The sequence below is a fragment of the Poecile atricapillus genome, chromosome Z (assembly GCF_030490865.1).
Source record: "Poecile atricapillus isolate bPoeAtr1 chromosome Z, bPoeAtr1.hap1, whole genome shotgun sequence".
In the NCBI taxonomy this organism is placed as follows: Eukaryota; Metazoa; Chordata; class Aves; order Passeriformes; family Paridae; genus Poecile; species Poecile atricapillus.
Window position 1 is genome coordinate 123,288,525 of NC_081289.1, and position 13,121 is coordinate 123,301,645.

General features: G+C 36.0%; 1 protein-coding gene across 3 annotated transcripts in view; it reads left to right on the forward strand.

Annotated features, from left to right (window-relative positions):
- The window catches only part of TENT2 (terminal nucleotidyltransferase 2), a 50,817-nt gene that overhangs the window by 22,244 nt on the left and 15,452 nt on the right, over nucleotides 1-13,121 (forward strand). For all 3 annotated transcript variants that reach the window (XR_009276103.1, XM_058826451.1, XM_058826452.1), the window contains exons 10-12: nucleotides 878-1,006; nucleotides 3,169-3,212; nucleotides 9,221-9,357. Coding sequence is in view for 2 of the 3 variants with exons in the window: in XM_058826451.1 (XP_058682434.1) it covers nucleotides 878-1,006; nucleotides 3,169-3,212; nucleotides 9,221-9,357 (310 nt within the window). In the remaining variant the exon portion in view is untranslated. The remainder of the gene's footprint in view (nucleotides 1-877; nucleotides 1,007-3,168; nucleotides 3,213-9,220; nucleotides 9,358-13,121) is intronic.

Genomic DNA, 13,121 nt, shown 5'->3' on the forward strand with positions numbered 1-13,121 from the left:
AGAGCACCCCAGGTGGTGCAGTTGTAGGATGTTTTTTGTCCTGATAAGCAGAGTACAAAACTTTGTATAATGATGTCAGGTTAGAAAAGATACTCCAGAATGTGTAAGCTTTTAAAGCCATTGTAAGGCACTTGACTGAATTGATGGTCTGCTTCTGCATACCTGCAAATAATAAAGTATGCTGCTGAGTTCCAGGAACTTGTGTTGAGTGATGTCTACCTACAATAGATTAATACCTTAATTAGGAGGCTATCTATATTCACCAGAAATTCAGATCATACCTGGAATATGTCTGTATTCCTTATTAAATGCATATATATTAATTTAAAGAGATATTGTATCTAACATGTCATCTACATAAAAAGCTGTTGAGGACAAGGCAAATTTAAAACTTATGTTTGTATGCAGGAGTTACTGCTCTCATGTATCTTGATGTAAACTTAAGAATCAGCTGTGTCCTCCAGCCACCAGAATTCTTTTCCCTGCCTTCAAAGTTTGTATAGCCTAAATAAAAAAATTGTTTAGGTTCTGTCTTGGCAGCAAGTTATTTCAGGTAAAATTAGTACAATGAACTGGAGAGACCTTAGAAGTAGAAAGTGACACTTTTCAAATTTCCTGGTACACCTCTTGTAATGTGTCTGTGGATCTTACTGCTCAAAAAGTTGTTTTCAAATGCAAATATTTTGTTTGATTTTTATAGGATGGATAGTAATTGTAGAGTAACTAAGTAAATTCTATAAAATGCCTGCAGAAGGTAACCTTAGAATACAAAACTACCGTGTTGTTCAAGTAAGAGCAAATGTTGATTAATTGCTGTCTAGTTAAATGTACTTTTTAAAGATGTACTTTTTAAAGATGTGTTTCTTTCTTCTTGCAGTTGAGAATCGAGTTCGTCCATTAGTACTTGTTGTTAAGAAGTGGGCAAATTTTCGTGAGATAAATGATGCCAGTCGTGGTACTTTAAACAGCTATAGTCTTGTGTTGATGGTTTTGCACTATTTACAGAGTAAGTATTTTTTATGTTGGATAATATGTTGGACAGTATGTTGGAACTGTCCCTTTTAAGTTCATTTTTAGTTTTCCTCTTTAATAAAGTAGAACAAGCAGTGGCCATCTGCGCAGAAATATCTAAAAGTAAAGCGAGTTTGCATCATTTCCATAGTGTTGCATTTGTCTTTAATGAGCGGATCTGTTCTTTAGAGGCAGAGTTACCAGCTTTAAAAAGGTTTGACACAAAAAAAAGGACCTGCAGGACACTGTGTAGCTATAAAATCAACTCAAGTACTGGTTTACGAAAGTTCATAAAGAAATTTGCTGTAGTCATCTCTGGCAGCTGTCACAGCTGTTTAGGAAAGGGGAAAAAAGGGTTCGAGTAATCCTTGTAGTGCAAAACTGTGATCAGTCAGCTGTTTCAGGAAGATCACCAGTCCACAAACCAAAGAGGAGCCTTCTACCTGTGCTTCCTCAGCCTTTTCGATGGGGAGAAAAAAAGGCATGAAAAAAAGGTACTTGAAGTGTGGCCCTGTACACTGTAAATGCATCTAAGCACCAGATTCTTAAGTTCTGATGTTTTTTTTAATGCACAGTTTAAGCTTTTTTCCCCTGCTATATGCCTGTGATGTTCCTGAAAATATCCTGTATCCTAGAACTTCTAATAGTGTTGTTGTTGATGACACTGTGGAGGGAAAAAAAAGAAAACCTTTCTTTTGCGCTAGTGTCCCTGCCTTCACTAGGCAAATTTCTTTTCTATACTACTTAAATAATTTACATATTTTTATACTAATGTGGATGTCTTTGGACCCAAGTTTAGTGTGGCTTGAGTTTATTTTGTAGATACATCAGTATTTTGTACATGAGCTTTCTTCCAGATAATATGTCTAACTAACTCAAACAGTAAGAAAAGGAAACTCATAGGGCAAATGCTATTAGTAAGTGGTAATTTTTCCCATCCCATCCATCCTCTTAGTAAAGCTTACTAAAGCATACACACCTAGATTCAATACCTTGATTGTTTGTATTGCTCAGATTTTGTTGTCTTTTGATTTAGTGTGGTAGAGAACTGGGAAGTATCCAAGATGTTGCAGAAACATGAACACCCAAAACCAAAATAAAAATGTTATTGAAGCAGCTGTGATAATTTCCTTAGCAGTTCTTAATAGTATATTCTACTCTTTGAAGCACATTCTGAGAATTCTGCTGTTCTGATTCTTAGTCCTTATGGAAAAAGGAGTCTGTAACATCTCTTCACCTGTAAGACCTTACTGAAAGGTGAACTAAGTTCCAAGTCCAACACCTACGTCCTGAATTTATTTATTATTTTCCATAGTGAATGATGTAGACCAGTTTCTTAAACCATGCTGAAGACATGATGTTAAAGCTTTAGTATGAGGACTTCTCTGACAATTCTATAGCTGCTTGGGTAGGATGTGAATACTTTTGGATTTTGGTCCATCTATAGGATCACCTAATATGGGTGATTTTTTTTTTTTTGTCTCTAATTTGTATAGTTCAACAGATGCACTTCCAACCCGTTTTCCATAAAAGTAACCAATATTTAGATAATTTTATGTTTGTTAGTATTGTAATGACTGCATGATCTTCATAACATGTTTGCCATTTAGCAGACCAGCTAACACTATTAGACTGTATTAGTGTATTTTGTGGAGACTTTGCTAGCAATGCCTGCTACATGTGTTGAGCATTTCTTTCATAGGTTACATTTGGAGTATGTAAAACTTGGCAGCTGAAAAACGTGTTCTCTTGCAATAACTGTAGGCTCGTTCATAGAATTGTGTTAGATGTAAGGAAAAAGAGATGAGTGAAGCTTTAATTTTTCATTTAGGGAGTTTAGATGATTCTCCTATAGCCATGAATTAATATGAATTTCAGAAATAAAGCTGTATCCAGCTGCTGTAGAATTTTTCATGCCTCTTAATATAGTAGTATCTTGGTAAGACCTTTCATTAGCTGAAGAAAGTTCCTATACTACGGTATAGTATGAAATAATAGAAGTGTTTGCCAAATAACTTACTTGACAAAATATATGAAAGTGAAGTTCTTGATAAATGTTTTAAGATAGAATTTCGATGCAGCTCTTTGATGTAGTTGATATGATATTGTTTCCTGTGAATTACATTAATCATAGCAACCTTAAACTTTTTTTTACAGCCTTACCTGAACCCATCCTTCCATCCCTCCAAAAAAACTACCCAGTAAGTGTTTCTTACAGATTTACTACATCATATATGTGTGTGACCCTGCTTATCTAAATATATGAATTTTTAATTATCTCTAATGGATTAAGCTGAAGTAACAGTCTGTAGGTCAGATCATTGATATGCTAGACCTAACTGTCTTAACAGTAAGATAAAGAGATTACTTGCTGCTTTTGATAATTTCTTCAGTGAAAATTCTGTTATGTATGGGAAGATTTGAGACACAGAAGAGACTGCTAATGAAAACTGCTGATCTAATTCTCTTTATGCTGGCCTGGAAATATCCCTGTGTCAGCTGTAACTTTCTGGTTCCTATTTCTTAATGTGTTAAGCAGTGCTTTTTCATTCAGCTCTGGTGCTTCAGACTTCCCTACCCTCCCACAGCTGTTGAGTTGCCTGGTATTTCATGCGCAGAAAATGAGTGACACATGTTGACTTAGAAGCTTGAGACATCACAAAATTTTACTTCAGTCCAACAAGAAAACACCTTTTTGGAACTTTGCTATTGTAGTTAGATCATACTCAGATCATTTCTGGAGAACTCAGTGAATCAGTATGCTTTGGTCCCTCCAGGATTAGGAGTGTCATTAGTGAGATTTAATCTAAGAAAAATTATCTAGAAGTAAGAACTGCCCTTCTAAATATTTGTCTGTGCACGAAAGTGCTATTGCTGAATAGTTCCATGTTGTAATTTATTTTCAAAAATTCCTTGGTTCTTTCCTCCTTACCCATCTTCATATGTATCATTTAAATTTTTTCTTTATTCATACTTGACATAGTTTGGTGTTCCTGTCTACACATGGGGATTTTTTAATTGGTTGCTGACAATTGTGCTGAGCTAGTATCAGAATGCCAGTCTGTCTTTTGCCTGTATTTCCCATAATGCTGAAATGGGAATATTTAATGGTCCAGAACATCAGGGAGAAAATACTATGGTGTCAGCCATTTTGGGTAATTAAGATAATTGAGATGCAGGAGAAAGCATTGAGCAATAATTCACTGCAGTTTTGTTTCCGTGTTGTAAATCTGCTTAGAGATACCTGTGCTATGTATTTATGGTCTTTACCTTTTCCTGTGATTTTTTATGTATTTGTATTTTACGTATATGTATTTTATGTATGTGATTTTTTCCTCTGTACCTTCTAATTGTTTCATTGGGAGTGCTGAAAAGCTTTTGAAACTATCTTTCATTTCTTGTACACTTAGCTTTATAGGCTTTTGAATAGCTAGATTTGTTAATTACATTTCCTTAAACCTTGCGTGCTGCAGTGTTCTAAGTTTTGTGTCACATGTTATGTAGAGAGAAGTGCTAAGAACTGGCAACTTTTGACTCTTCTGTGTTTATAATGCAGGCATTTATATTTGTCGTGTTTGAACTGTGTACAGGCCTTCAGAACAATATACAGATATTAATGCCTTCAATCATTAAAGCAAATTTACACAGTGCCTTAAGGTGAAAAATCTAATGAATCTAAATGCCAAGTTTTATTTTGTGTTTTGTGAAAATAGTAAATCACTTGCAGGTGAGCAGTGCTGCAAGAACTGCATTTTTTCTGTGTTCTGATATAGATTATATTTGGTTTTGATGTCCTTTGTTAGTTAGTTCTCTTATATTTGGAAAATTAAGTATTCTAGACCTGCTAACAAAATTAAGAAAGTATTTTATACATGCTTGCTACAAAACCAAATTGCAAGTATGTTTTTGATTTACTGTCTTCATTATGAATATAATTAAATGTTTAAAAATTACAAAACTTAAAATTTATGAATACTGATATTTCAAAGGAATTTAAAATGAAAAATACAGCAAAACAGTTTCAGTCTTGTGGCTTGCAGTAATAATTAAAAAAAACAGGCAAATTTCAGTATCAAAAGAAACCGTACCTTTTTCTTGTGATTGTATCTGATCAGAGTTTTGTCTCCATACAAAAACTACACAAACATACTGCATCTTTCCTCTATACACCTACCCACAGTTTTTCAAAATCAGATCTGTAGGCTGAAAATACTTCTGTGATCTGGAGAAAACTGCTTGTCTTAAATTGTTGGTACCATATAGGAGAGATATGCTTACACTGAGGAGGAAACAAAAAACAGATTCTGTGTCTCAGTGTATCCCTACTGCCAGTGTGAAGGGTGAGAAGTCCTGGAAAGCCACTTTTTCATTGTATTGCTGTGGGGGAGTTTCCAATTGGCACCAAAATTATGTGTTTTGCAATCATTAGTTTAGAAAGAGTATCAGATGACATCAAATGTGAGTGTATTCTGGGGCTTCCCTTGCCACTCAGCCAGGTAAAGTAGATGACAACAGCCCAAGTGTTCATTAGTTTTGGAAGTCTGTATAATATGTGCTTACATGTCAGGACTTCATGGACAAGCTCTAGATAACTTGTGGTGGTGGCATAAACTGTTATGGCTGGTGAACATTGCTGTCACTGGCACTCAGAAAGAAACTTGTGCCTGCCTCTTCACTGTTAAAGAAGTCTGGTGTATTAGCTGAAGTCAAGAAGAAGCTGGGTTTTCATGAGTGCTCTGAATGGTGAAGTTCAAAGACTCTAGCAAAAGCACATCTTTGTTTCTTCTGCCTCAGCTTCATGTCAAGTTTTGCAAGAGGTGGAGCAGAAGGTGGAACAGTCCTTAACATGGGAGTCAGCCCTTGGAAAGACCCAGTTTGCTTCACACTGAGCTGCACTTTTAAAAAATATAAACATGAGTTAAATAACCATTGATAGGACTGGGGAAAAGGATATTTTATATGTGAGAATATACAAGAATGTCAAGACATTATGCTGATGTTACTACTAAATTTTTTGAATGAAAAAATTTTGTACACTCAGAGCTAAACTCACTCTACATCAAGGTACACAAATATAAATTTTATTTTCATGTATACTTGCAGTCCTTTCTAGTGTGTAAGGTGGAATGAACATAACTTAAAAGCATTATGTAGCTTCAATATAAAGCATGTTGCTGAATACTGGTGTTGTTTGAGAAATCAGCCAATCAAAGTAAAGATTTGAGGTCCAGTAAAAAAAGAAAAATATTTTTGTGTCACTTTTCTGGGATGTCTTGAAATAATGGAGAGCTCATTTATATTTGTTGCTCAATTAGATCCTGAATCTAATTTCTATTTCTTAAGATAGCTTGGAGCAAGACACAGTAAGCAAAATAGGGACTAGTTTTAATAGAAGCTGAATCTTTGCCTTCTAGAGCAAGTTAAGAAAAGAAAATGTACTCTGAAGGGTGCTTTGTAATTAATTTCTTTAAAAAAACCTCACCTGTGTGCAGAATCTGTAAGCTGTACCTGTACTGTTTTGTCTGTCTAGTTATTCCTGTGTCCCTCTAGCAGGAAGGAAAATACTCTTACCTTTGTTTTCAGCAGGTGAATGAAGCTAGGGGATTATCATGGTCTGTCTGTGGCAAAGCAGAAAAGGGTATCTAGGTATCTTGTAGCTGGTCTGACCTCTTGTTCACTGGACACTGAGCGATTGCTTTGTTAAGAAATGACCATAAATTGCATTGTTGGTAATTGAATTATTGAATATTGATATATCTTGACAGAAGTCTTCACTAAATCTTGCCAATTTTCAGTAGCAATTAATTTGGTTTTACATGTTAAACTTTCTAATATGGTAATAGCAACTTTTTACATAATAAATTTTCTGTATTTCAGAAAGATGAAACAGTGGGTTTTGCCTTCTCTGTGGGGTGATCAGCAACCGACAGTGCTTAAGAAATAAATCTACTAACAGTATCACAAACATGTGATTAATACATTGCTGTAATTACCATTAATAAGTCTTATTTTCTTCCAGAAAAGCAGTGTCAGTTATGCCTTCTATTTTGCAATACTCAGTTGTCTTTTTAAGAGCAATTTTCATAGTGACATAACCACTAAGTGGAAATAAGAATTACTTACATGTGTCTCTTAAACTGGGTGGTTGGGTGTTTTAATGGTTAGCTCCTATAGACTGTAACCTGTGTTTTCACTCTAGAGCACGTGTCTAGAATAATATGTGTGTATTTTCTTGAAAGCAGAAGCCTTTCTGAGAAAGAAAAACTATGATTTGTTTGATATCTTATTGCATGCCAGTAAAAAAATAGCTTGTTTTTTGAAAAAATAATAAAATAAAGTCTAACTTTTTAGCTTCTGAGGATATCAACCTCACTGTGATGGCAGAATTTTTTGCAGTTGAGAAGTTCTCAGGCATTTAAATATTCAAAGTGTAAAAAAATTAATCTTGTTCTCCTTTTCTACTGCCTCCAAACACTTACTAGTCTTTGTAGACATCTGTTGTAATTTTATTGCATTTCTGTTTTGTATTTTTGTATGTCTGTTTCTGTTTTGTATTTTGTAGGTCATTTTCTTCTTCCTTTCCCCTCCTCCCTTGTATGTTTCTTCATCAGCTGGTATACTACAAATTCCAAATTCAGTTCTTCTGTCTCTAGCTCTTCCTTAGCTTTCTGTGGGGATGGGCAAGGAATGATTTTCACTGTACTATCTTTCTGATTTACTTTAGGGTTAAAACAGTATTTACTGTATGGCACTGGAACAACTGTTCCCTTTCTAGATCTTTGTATAGTGCAAATCTGCTTTTTATGTCTGTGTTTCCGTTGTTTTGGTGTCTTCTGATGAAAGAATTTAAGATATTAAATTCTGATCCTTGCTAACTAAAATAATGTTTTATATATAGCATTATATCATATGAGATCAACTATTGAAATTTTTTATCTCTAGAAGAATGGCTTTTTTTTCCCCAAAAAGATGTTGCACAAGGTTCCAGGAAGTTTTACTAAAGCTGGCAGAAATGGGTGGGAATCTCAAACTTTCCAGTCCTACTGGTTTTAACACTTAACAGTACTTTTCTCAGAGGAAGCAGTGCCAGCTGTGGATAGGGAAATAATACTGCAGTATATAGTGCTTCTAGTGCTATTCTAGTACTAAAAGTTTGAGTCACGCCTGATACTACTCTTAAAAGTAAAAAAGGAATGGGTGAGGAAGGAAAAGGAGATACAGTAATGAGTGAACAGATTCCTGAATTTACATGAATGTGTTTCTTTATGTGAACATAATGTTTGCTTCTGTGTATCTTGAGTTTATTTTCAGTAAAATACGTAACATTACTGTAAAGGGTGTTAAAACCAGGTATTAGCAGATTTTAAAAAATCTTGCTTTAGCAAGAGGAGATATGTTTACTTCTATGTTCCCCAGTCTATCAGAAGAACCTAAAAGATGCAATGGACAATGAAACAGCAGGGCAGTTCTAAAATCATTGTATTTAGTCTTGTATATATTCCTTTTTAAGTTGGAAATAGTGCCTTTTTTACATAGCAAACCTGATTTTTTCTTACCCCATCATACCCACCCTCTTCCCCTACAGAAAAACATACTTTAGCTGAAGTGCAGTAGTCTGTGCAATCAGGTGTTTTGTATAATTTCACTACTGGTTGTTTGTTTGGCTTTTTCATTTTTAGCTAGAGGAATTATACCTGCAGTCTTTATGCTTGTTTTGTGGGTGGATGCACTAATTTTATAGCCAGTGGGTTTCATATGCAGTTCTCTATGCTTGAGAGCAATGTTAGGCCTACCCTCTGGATTATTTCTTTACTTCAGTTCAGCTATGAGAAATTTATAATGGGAGCATTAATTTCACCTATATATTTCTCAGCTGAACTGCAGTCAGCTCAGTGCAGACTACCTTACTCAGCTTTTGCTCTTGTGGTTTTAGATGCAAGTCTAATTCGAAGATTCTCACATGTTATTTAGTAAACAGAAGTCAAAAGATGGTCTTGTATGCTCCTGTGCAAGATGACTCTACCTGAGCTCAGGGGGAATAACTAGTATCAGCGGGGCAGAAGAGAAATAATACTTGGCTTGTAAGTTGCCCTTGATCTTAGAATAAGCAAACAATAGGCAGCTTTCTTATTGTGGAAAATATATGCATCTGGGTTAAGGCTCTCTCTGTGTATATATATATATATACACTCTGATTTTATTTTGACAGGAATGTTTTGATCCTACTATGCAGTTGTATCTTGTTCATCAAGCTCCACGTACCATTCCTCCTTACATCTCAAAAAATGGATCAAGCCTTGGAGATTTGCTAATAGGCTTCTTCAAATATTATGCCACAGAATTTGAGTAAGTAATAAGCTCATTTTAGTAGTTTAGAAGATGTGAAACTTTGATTCCTTCTATTCATTAGAGCAACACTTTATAACCCTTGAAAGAAAGAAAAGCAGCAATGCAGGAGTGGTAACTGTGAGAGAGGAAATGAGTAAAAAGGCTGAATTACAAAGGAATGTCAGTAAATTGTCTGATATCTTCTGCCTAGCTAGGCACTCTATCCTGTAAAATGTCTGCCAAAAGTTAGAGAGCTTTGTCCTTTAAAAATTGCTGGGATTTGTCATACAGTTACACTATTCTATAACTGCCTTATTCGTGTGTGAAAAAGGTCTGTTCTTAGTTGTTATTTAAGGTATCAACTGGGATATGAATTATTTGGACTGTAAGATTGTTGTGCTTGACTTTTGTCACATCGTCTTGAGTCAATGGAGGTAACTGGCCAGGTGGTTCCTTACTTTGACCTGAATATACATCTGTATAGGCCTCACCTAGTGAAAAATTCTCCCATGTATAGTTTTCTTCAGTCGCGTTATTGTTTTGCTAGAATCTGAGTTTAATTTTGGTATCTGGACTTCCTTATATAGGAAGAGAAGCTAAAGTTGTGAGGGCTTGTCAAATTATTACTCATGTATTTCTGAATTTCTTAGAAAAAATGTTTGTTCATATAAAATACCAAGTGGCTGTATCTCAATCAGTTTAAAGATGTTCTAAATGACTTCTAAGGCAGTTGTTTCAGGAATGTTGCTGTCTTGTGTATGCGCACCATTTCCATTTCTTGGAAGGAGAACAAACATACAATTTGATACTCATAATTTTGGAAGTGTTCATAATTTACTTTAAAATAAGAAGTGAAAGACCATAAAGTCATTAAAGCATTTCTGAGGTGTACATCTGAAATATGTAAGCTAAATCCGTATGGCCTTTAGTAGTGCATAAACCAACTGCATTTTGTGAATGCTTAAGCCTTCCTGAGAGATTTTCATGTAAAAGATTTTCTTTCAATGATCTCTGCAGACAGGAGAACAGTCTTTTGTCTTAAATGTTTCTTCCAAGTACTGGTCTTTTCAGTTGACAAGGTTATGTTTGCTAGAGAGGCAAATGAGAAGACACTTAGGTTCTTAATTTATGTGGGATACTATGTGCATCTTTTCCTACTTGACTGTACAAGCTGTTAATCTTCTCTTATACGAAAGTAAGTATCTTTTCCAGTAAGGAATTTTATGGTTTGCCTGTGTGAAGTAGCAGAGATTATCTTGTCCTCAGGAAAAAGACCTAGTTTGACTTTCCTGGGTTTGGGTGCTTGTGAATATAGTCAAGACCAGATTTCTGCCTAAGCTGGTGGCTGGCTCAGAACAACCTCATTTTTCTGTGCTATTAGACAGGATATGCTAAGACATATGCAGACCAGAAATTCTGCAATATTAGTGTTGGAGCTGATGGCAATCCCTAAATACTGGTTTTGTGATGATTATAAATCCTACCTCAATTTATTCATGGACACACAGAGGAGCTTCTGGGTAAAACAAAGCTTGAAAAAGTAGATATTAAAGACAGGATAGTTGCTGATGTCAAGGGAAGAAAATGTTTCAAAAAACAACTGAATAAAAAGACTATCTGGTGTTCTTCTAGTGTTCAGTATTTAAGTATTTAAACATTTCACTTGTGATAGTCTTAAAAAAAAAAAAAAAAAAAAAGCAACAGTAAAGATAGCCATTAGAATTCCTGTGTTGAAAGTGCTACCTACATAGCTGAGAAGTCATTTGAGGAAATGATGCACTTAATGCAGCAGCCTATATTATTTTTAACTCTTTCTGTTACAGAAATAAGATTTAATCAGGTGTACTCTGTATCTGTATATCACTGACAACTATAAATCCTGTAATAGAATTGATAGTAAAATTCCATGTAGTTTCATTGACTGGAGAAGACAAATCTGTGCACCATAGGGAGGAATCTGAATAAGGTGTTTAAAAGGTTTTGTGTGTGTGATAGCCAGCTAGTGAAAGTAAAAGTAGTCTCATGCTAGCCACAGGATCTGTTATCTTTGCTTTGAAGTTGCTGATGGAAACAACAGTAAAAATGAGAATGAGGGCAAGAATTAAATACATAGAATCACAGAGTCATAGAATGTGCTCAGTTGGACGGGAACCATCAGGATAATTGAATCCAGCTCCTGGCCCTGCACGGGATGATCCCTAGGATTCACACCACATGCCTGAGAGCATTGTCCATACACTTTTTGAACTCTATCAGGCTGGTGCTACGACCACTTTGCTGGGCAGCCTGTTCCACTGCCCAACCACCCTCTGGGTGAAAAATATTTTCCTAGTATCCAAACTAAGCCTTCCCTGACTCATCTTCATGCTGTTACCTTAAGTACTGTCATGAGAATGAACAGATCAGTGTCTGTCCCTCCTCTTCCCGTCATGAGGAGGTTGCAGACTGCAATGGGGTCTCCCCTGTCTCCTTTTCTTCAGGCTGAGCAGACCAAATGACCACAGCCGCTCCTCATATGGCTTCCCCACAAGGCCCTTCATGATTGTGGCCATGCTTTGGACACTCTCCAATAGCTTCATGTCTCTCTTACACTCTGGCACCCAGAGCTGTCCGCAGCACTCGAGGTGAGGCTACCCCAGAGCAGAGCAGAGCAGGACAACCCCCTCCCTTGCCCGGCTGGCGATGCTGTCCCTGATGCCCCCAGGACACAGGTGGCCCCCCTGGCTGCCAGGGCACTGCTGGCTCATGTTCAACTTGCAAACACACACAACACAGGGCTCTTAGTTTTGCCTTTCATGTAAGAGGTAGTGTTAGAGTGTGTTGAATATTTTCTTTGCTGTAGTAAGTAGTTTCTTCAGTGTTTGTTTTCCCTGTGCAACATTTCCTAGTGTCTTCATGCACCAAAATTTTGAGATTATATTTCAGACACCATGACTGTTAAATGAGGCTATAATTATATGATCTGTAGTGGACCACTGAACTTTCCCTGTTGGACTGTCACGTTTGATGAAAAGATTGCTACAGAGAGTGAATTCAATTTTTGCAAAAGTAATTTTTGTAGCCTTTTATCTGTGGATTAGGATGCACTACCAGATTTGATACACAGGAACTGTTTTGCTAAAGGAACAGCATGCAATCAAGAATGATCAGATCATGTACAAAGATCAAAATTTTGAACAGAACAAATCACTGAAGACACCTGCCTAGAATATTTAACTACTGATCTCTTTTTCATGTAACGGTCAGGAAGATAAGAGAAGATGGAGATATATTGTTTTAAACTTCTCCATCACTCTGGCAAAGGCCACTAGATCTTCAAGCAATGGTCATTAGGCCATTTAGTTAAAATCTGTGATTTATTTTACTTAATGTAGGACAGGATGGGCTTAAAGAGTGTAGCAAAGGAAGATACAGGAGCTTTGCATCCTGTGCAGTCATACATAAGTCCTTGTGCTGTGTTTATTTTCCCTCATACTTTTAAACTGTTTTGTTTATTTACGCTGTAAGATGTTTGAGAAAATTGTTTATTGCCATGTATTTATAAACAACCTTTTCCACAGTCCTACTCTAGGGTTTTCAGTGTGTCCATAAGAAGTAATTTTTATACCCCTTCATCCCTGACTCCAAAGAAATGTGATTTGGAGATTGCAGCATGCATTAGAATAACACACCATATATGGCAAAGCTTGTTTTGCCTTGTTGTTTAATTATCTCGCCATAACGAGTTCAAGTCTGTGTAATACTTCTTACAATACAGCTGGCTATGGTTATGACTTCATTTT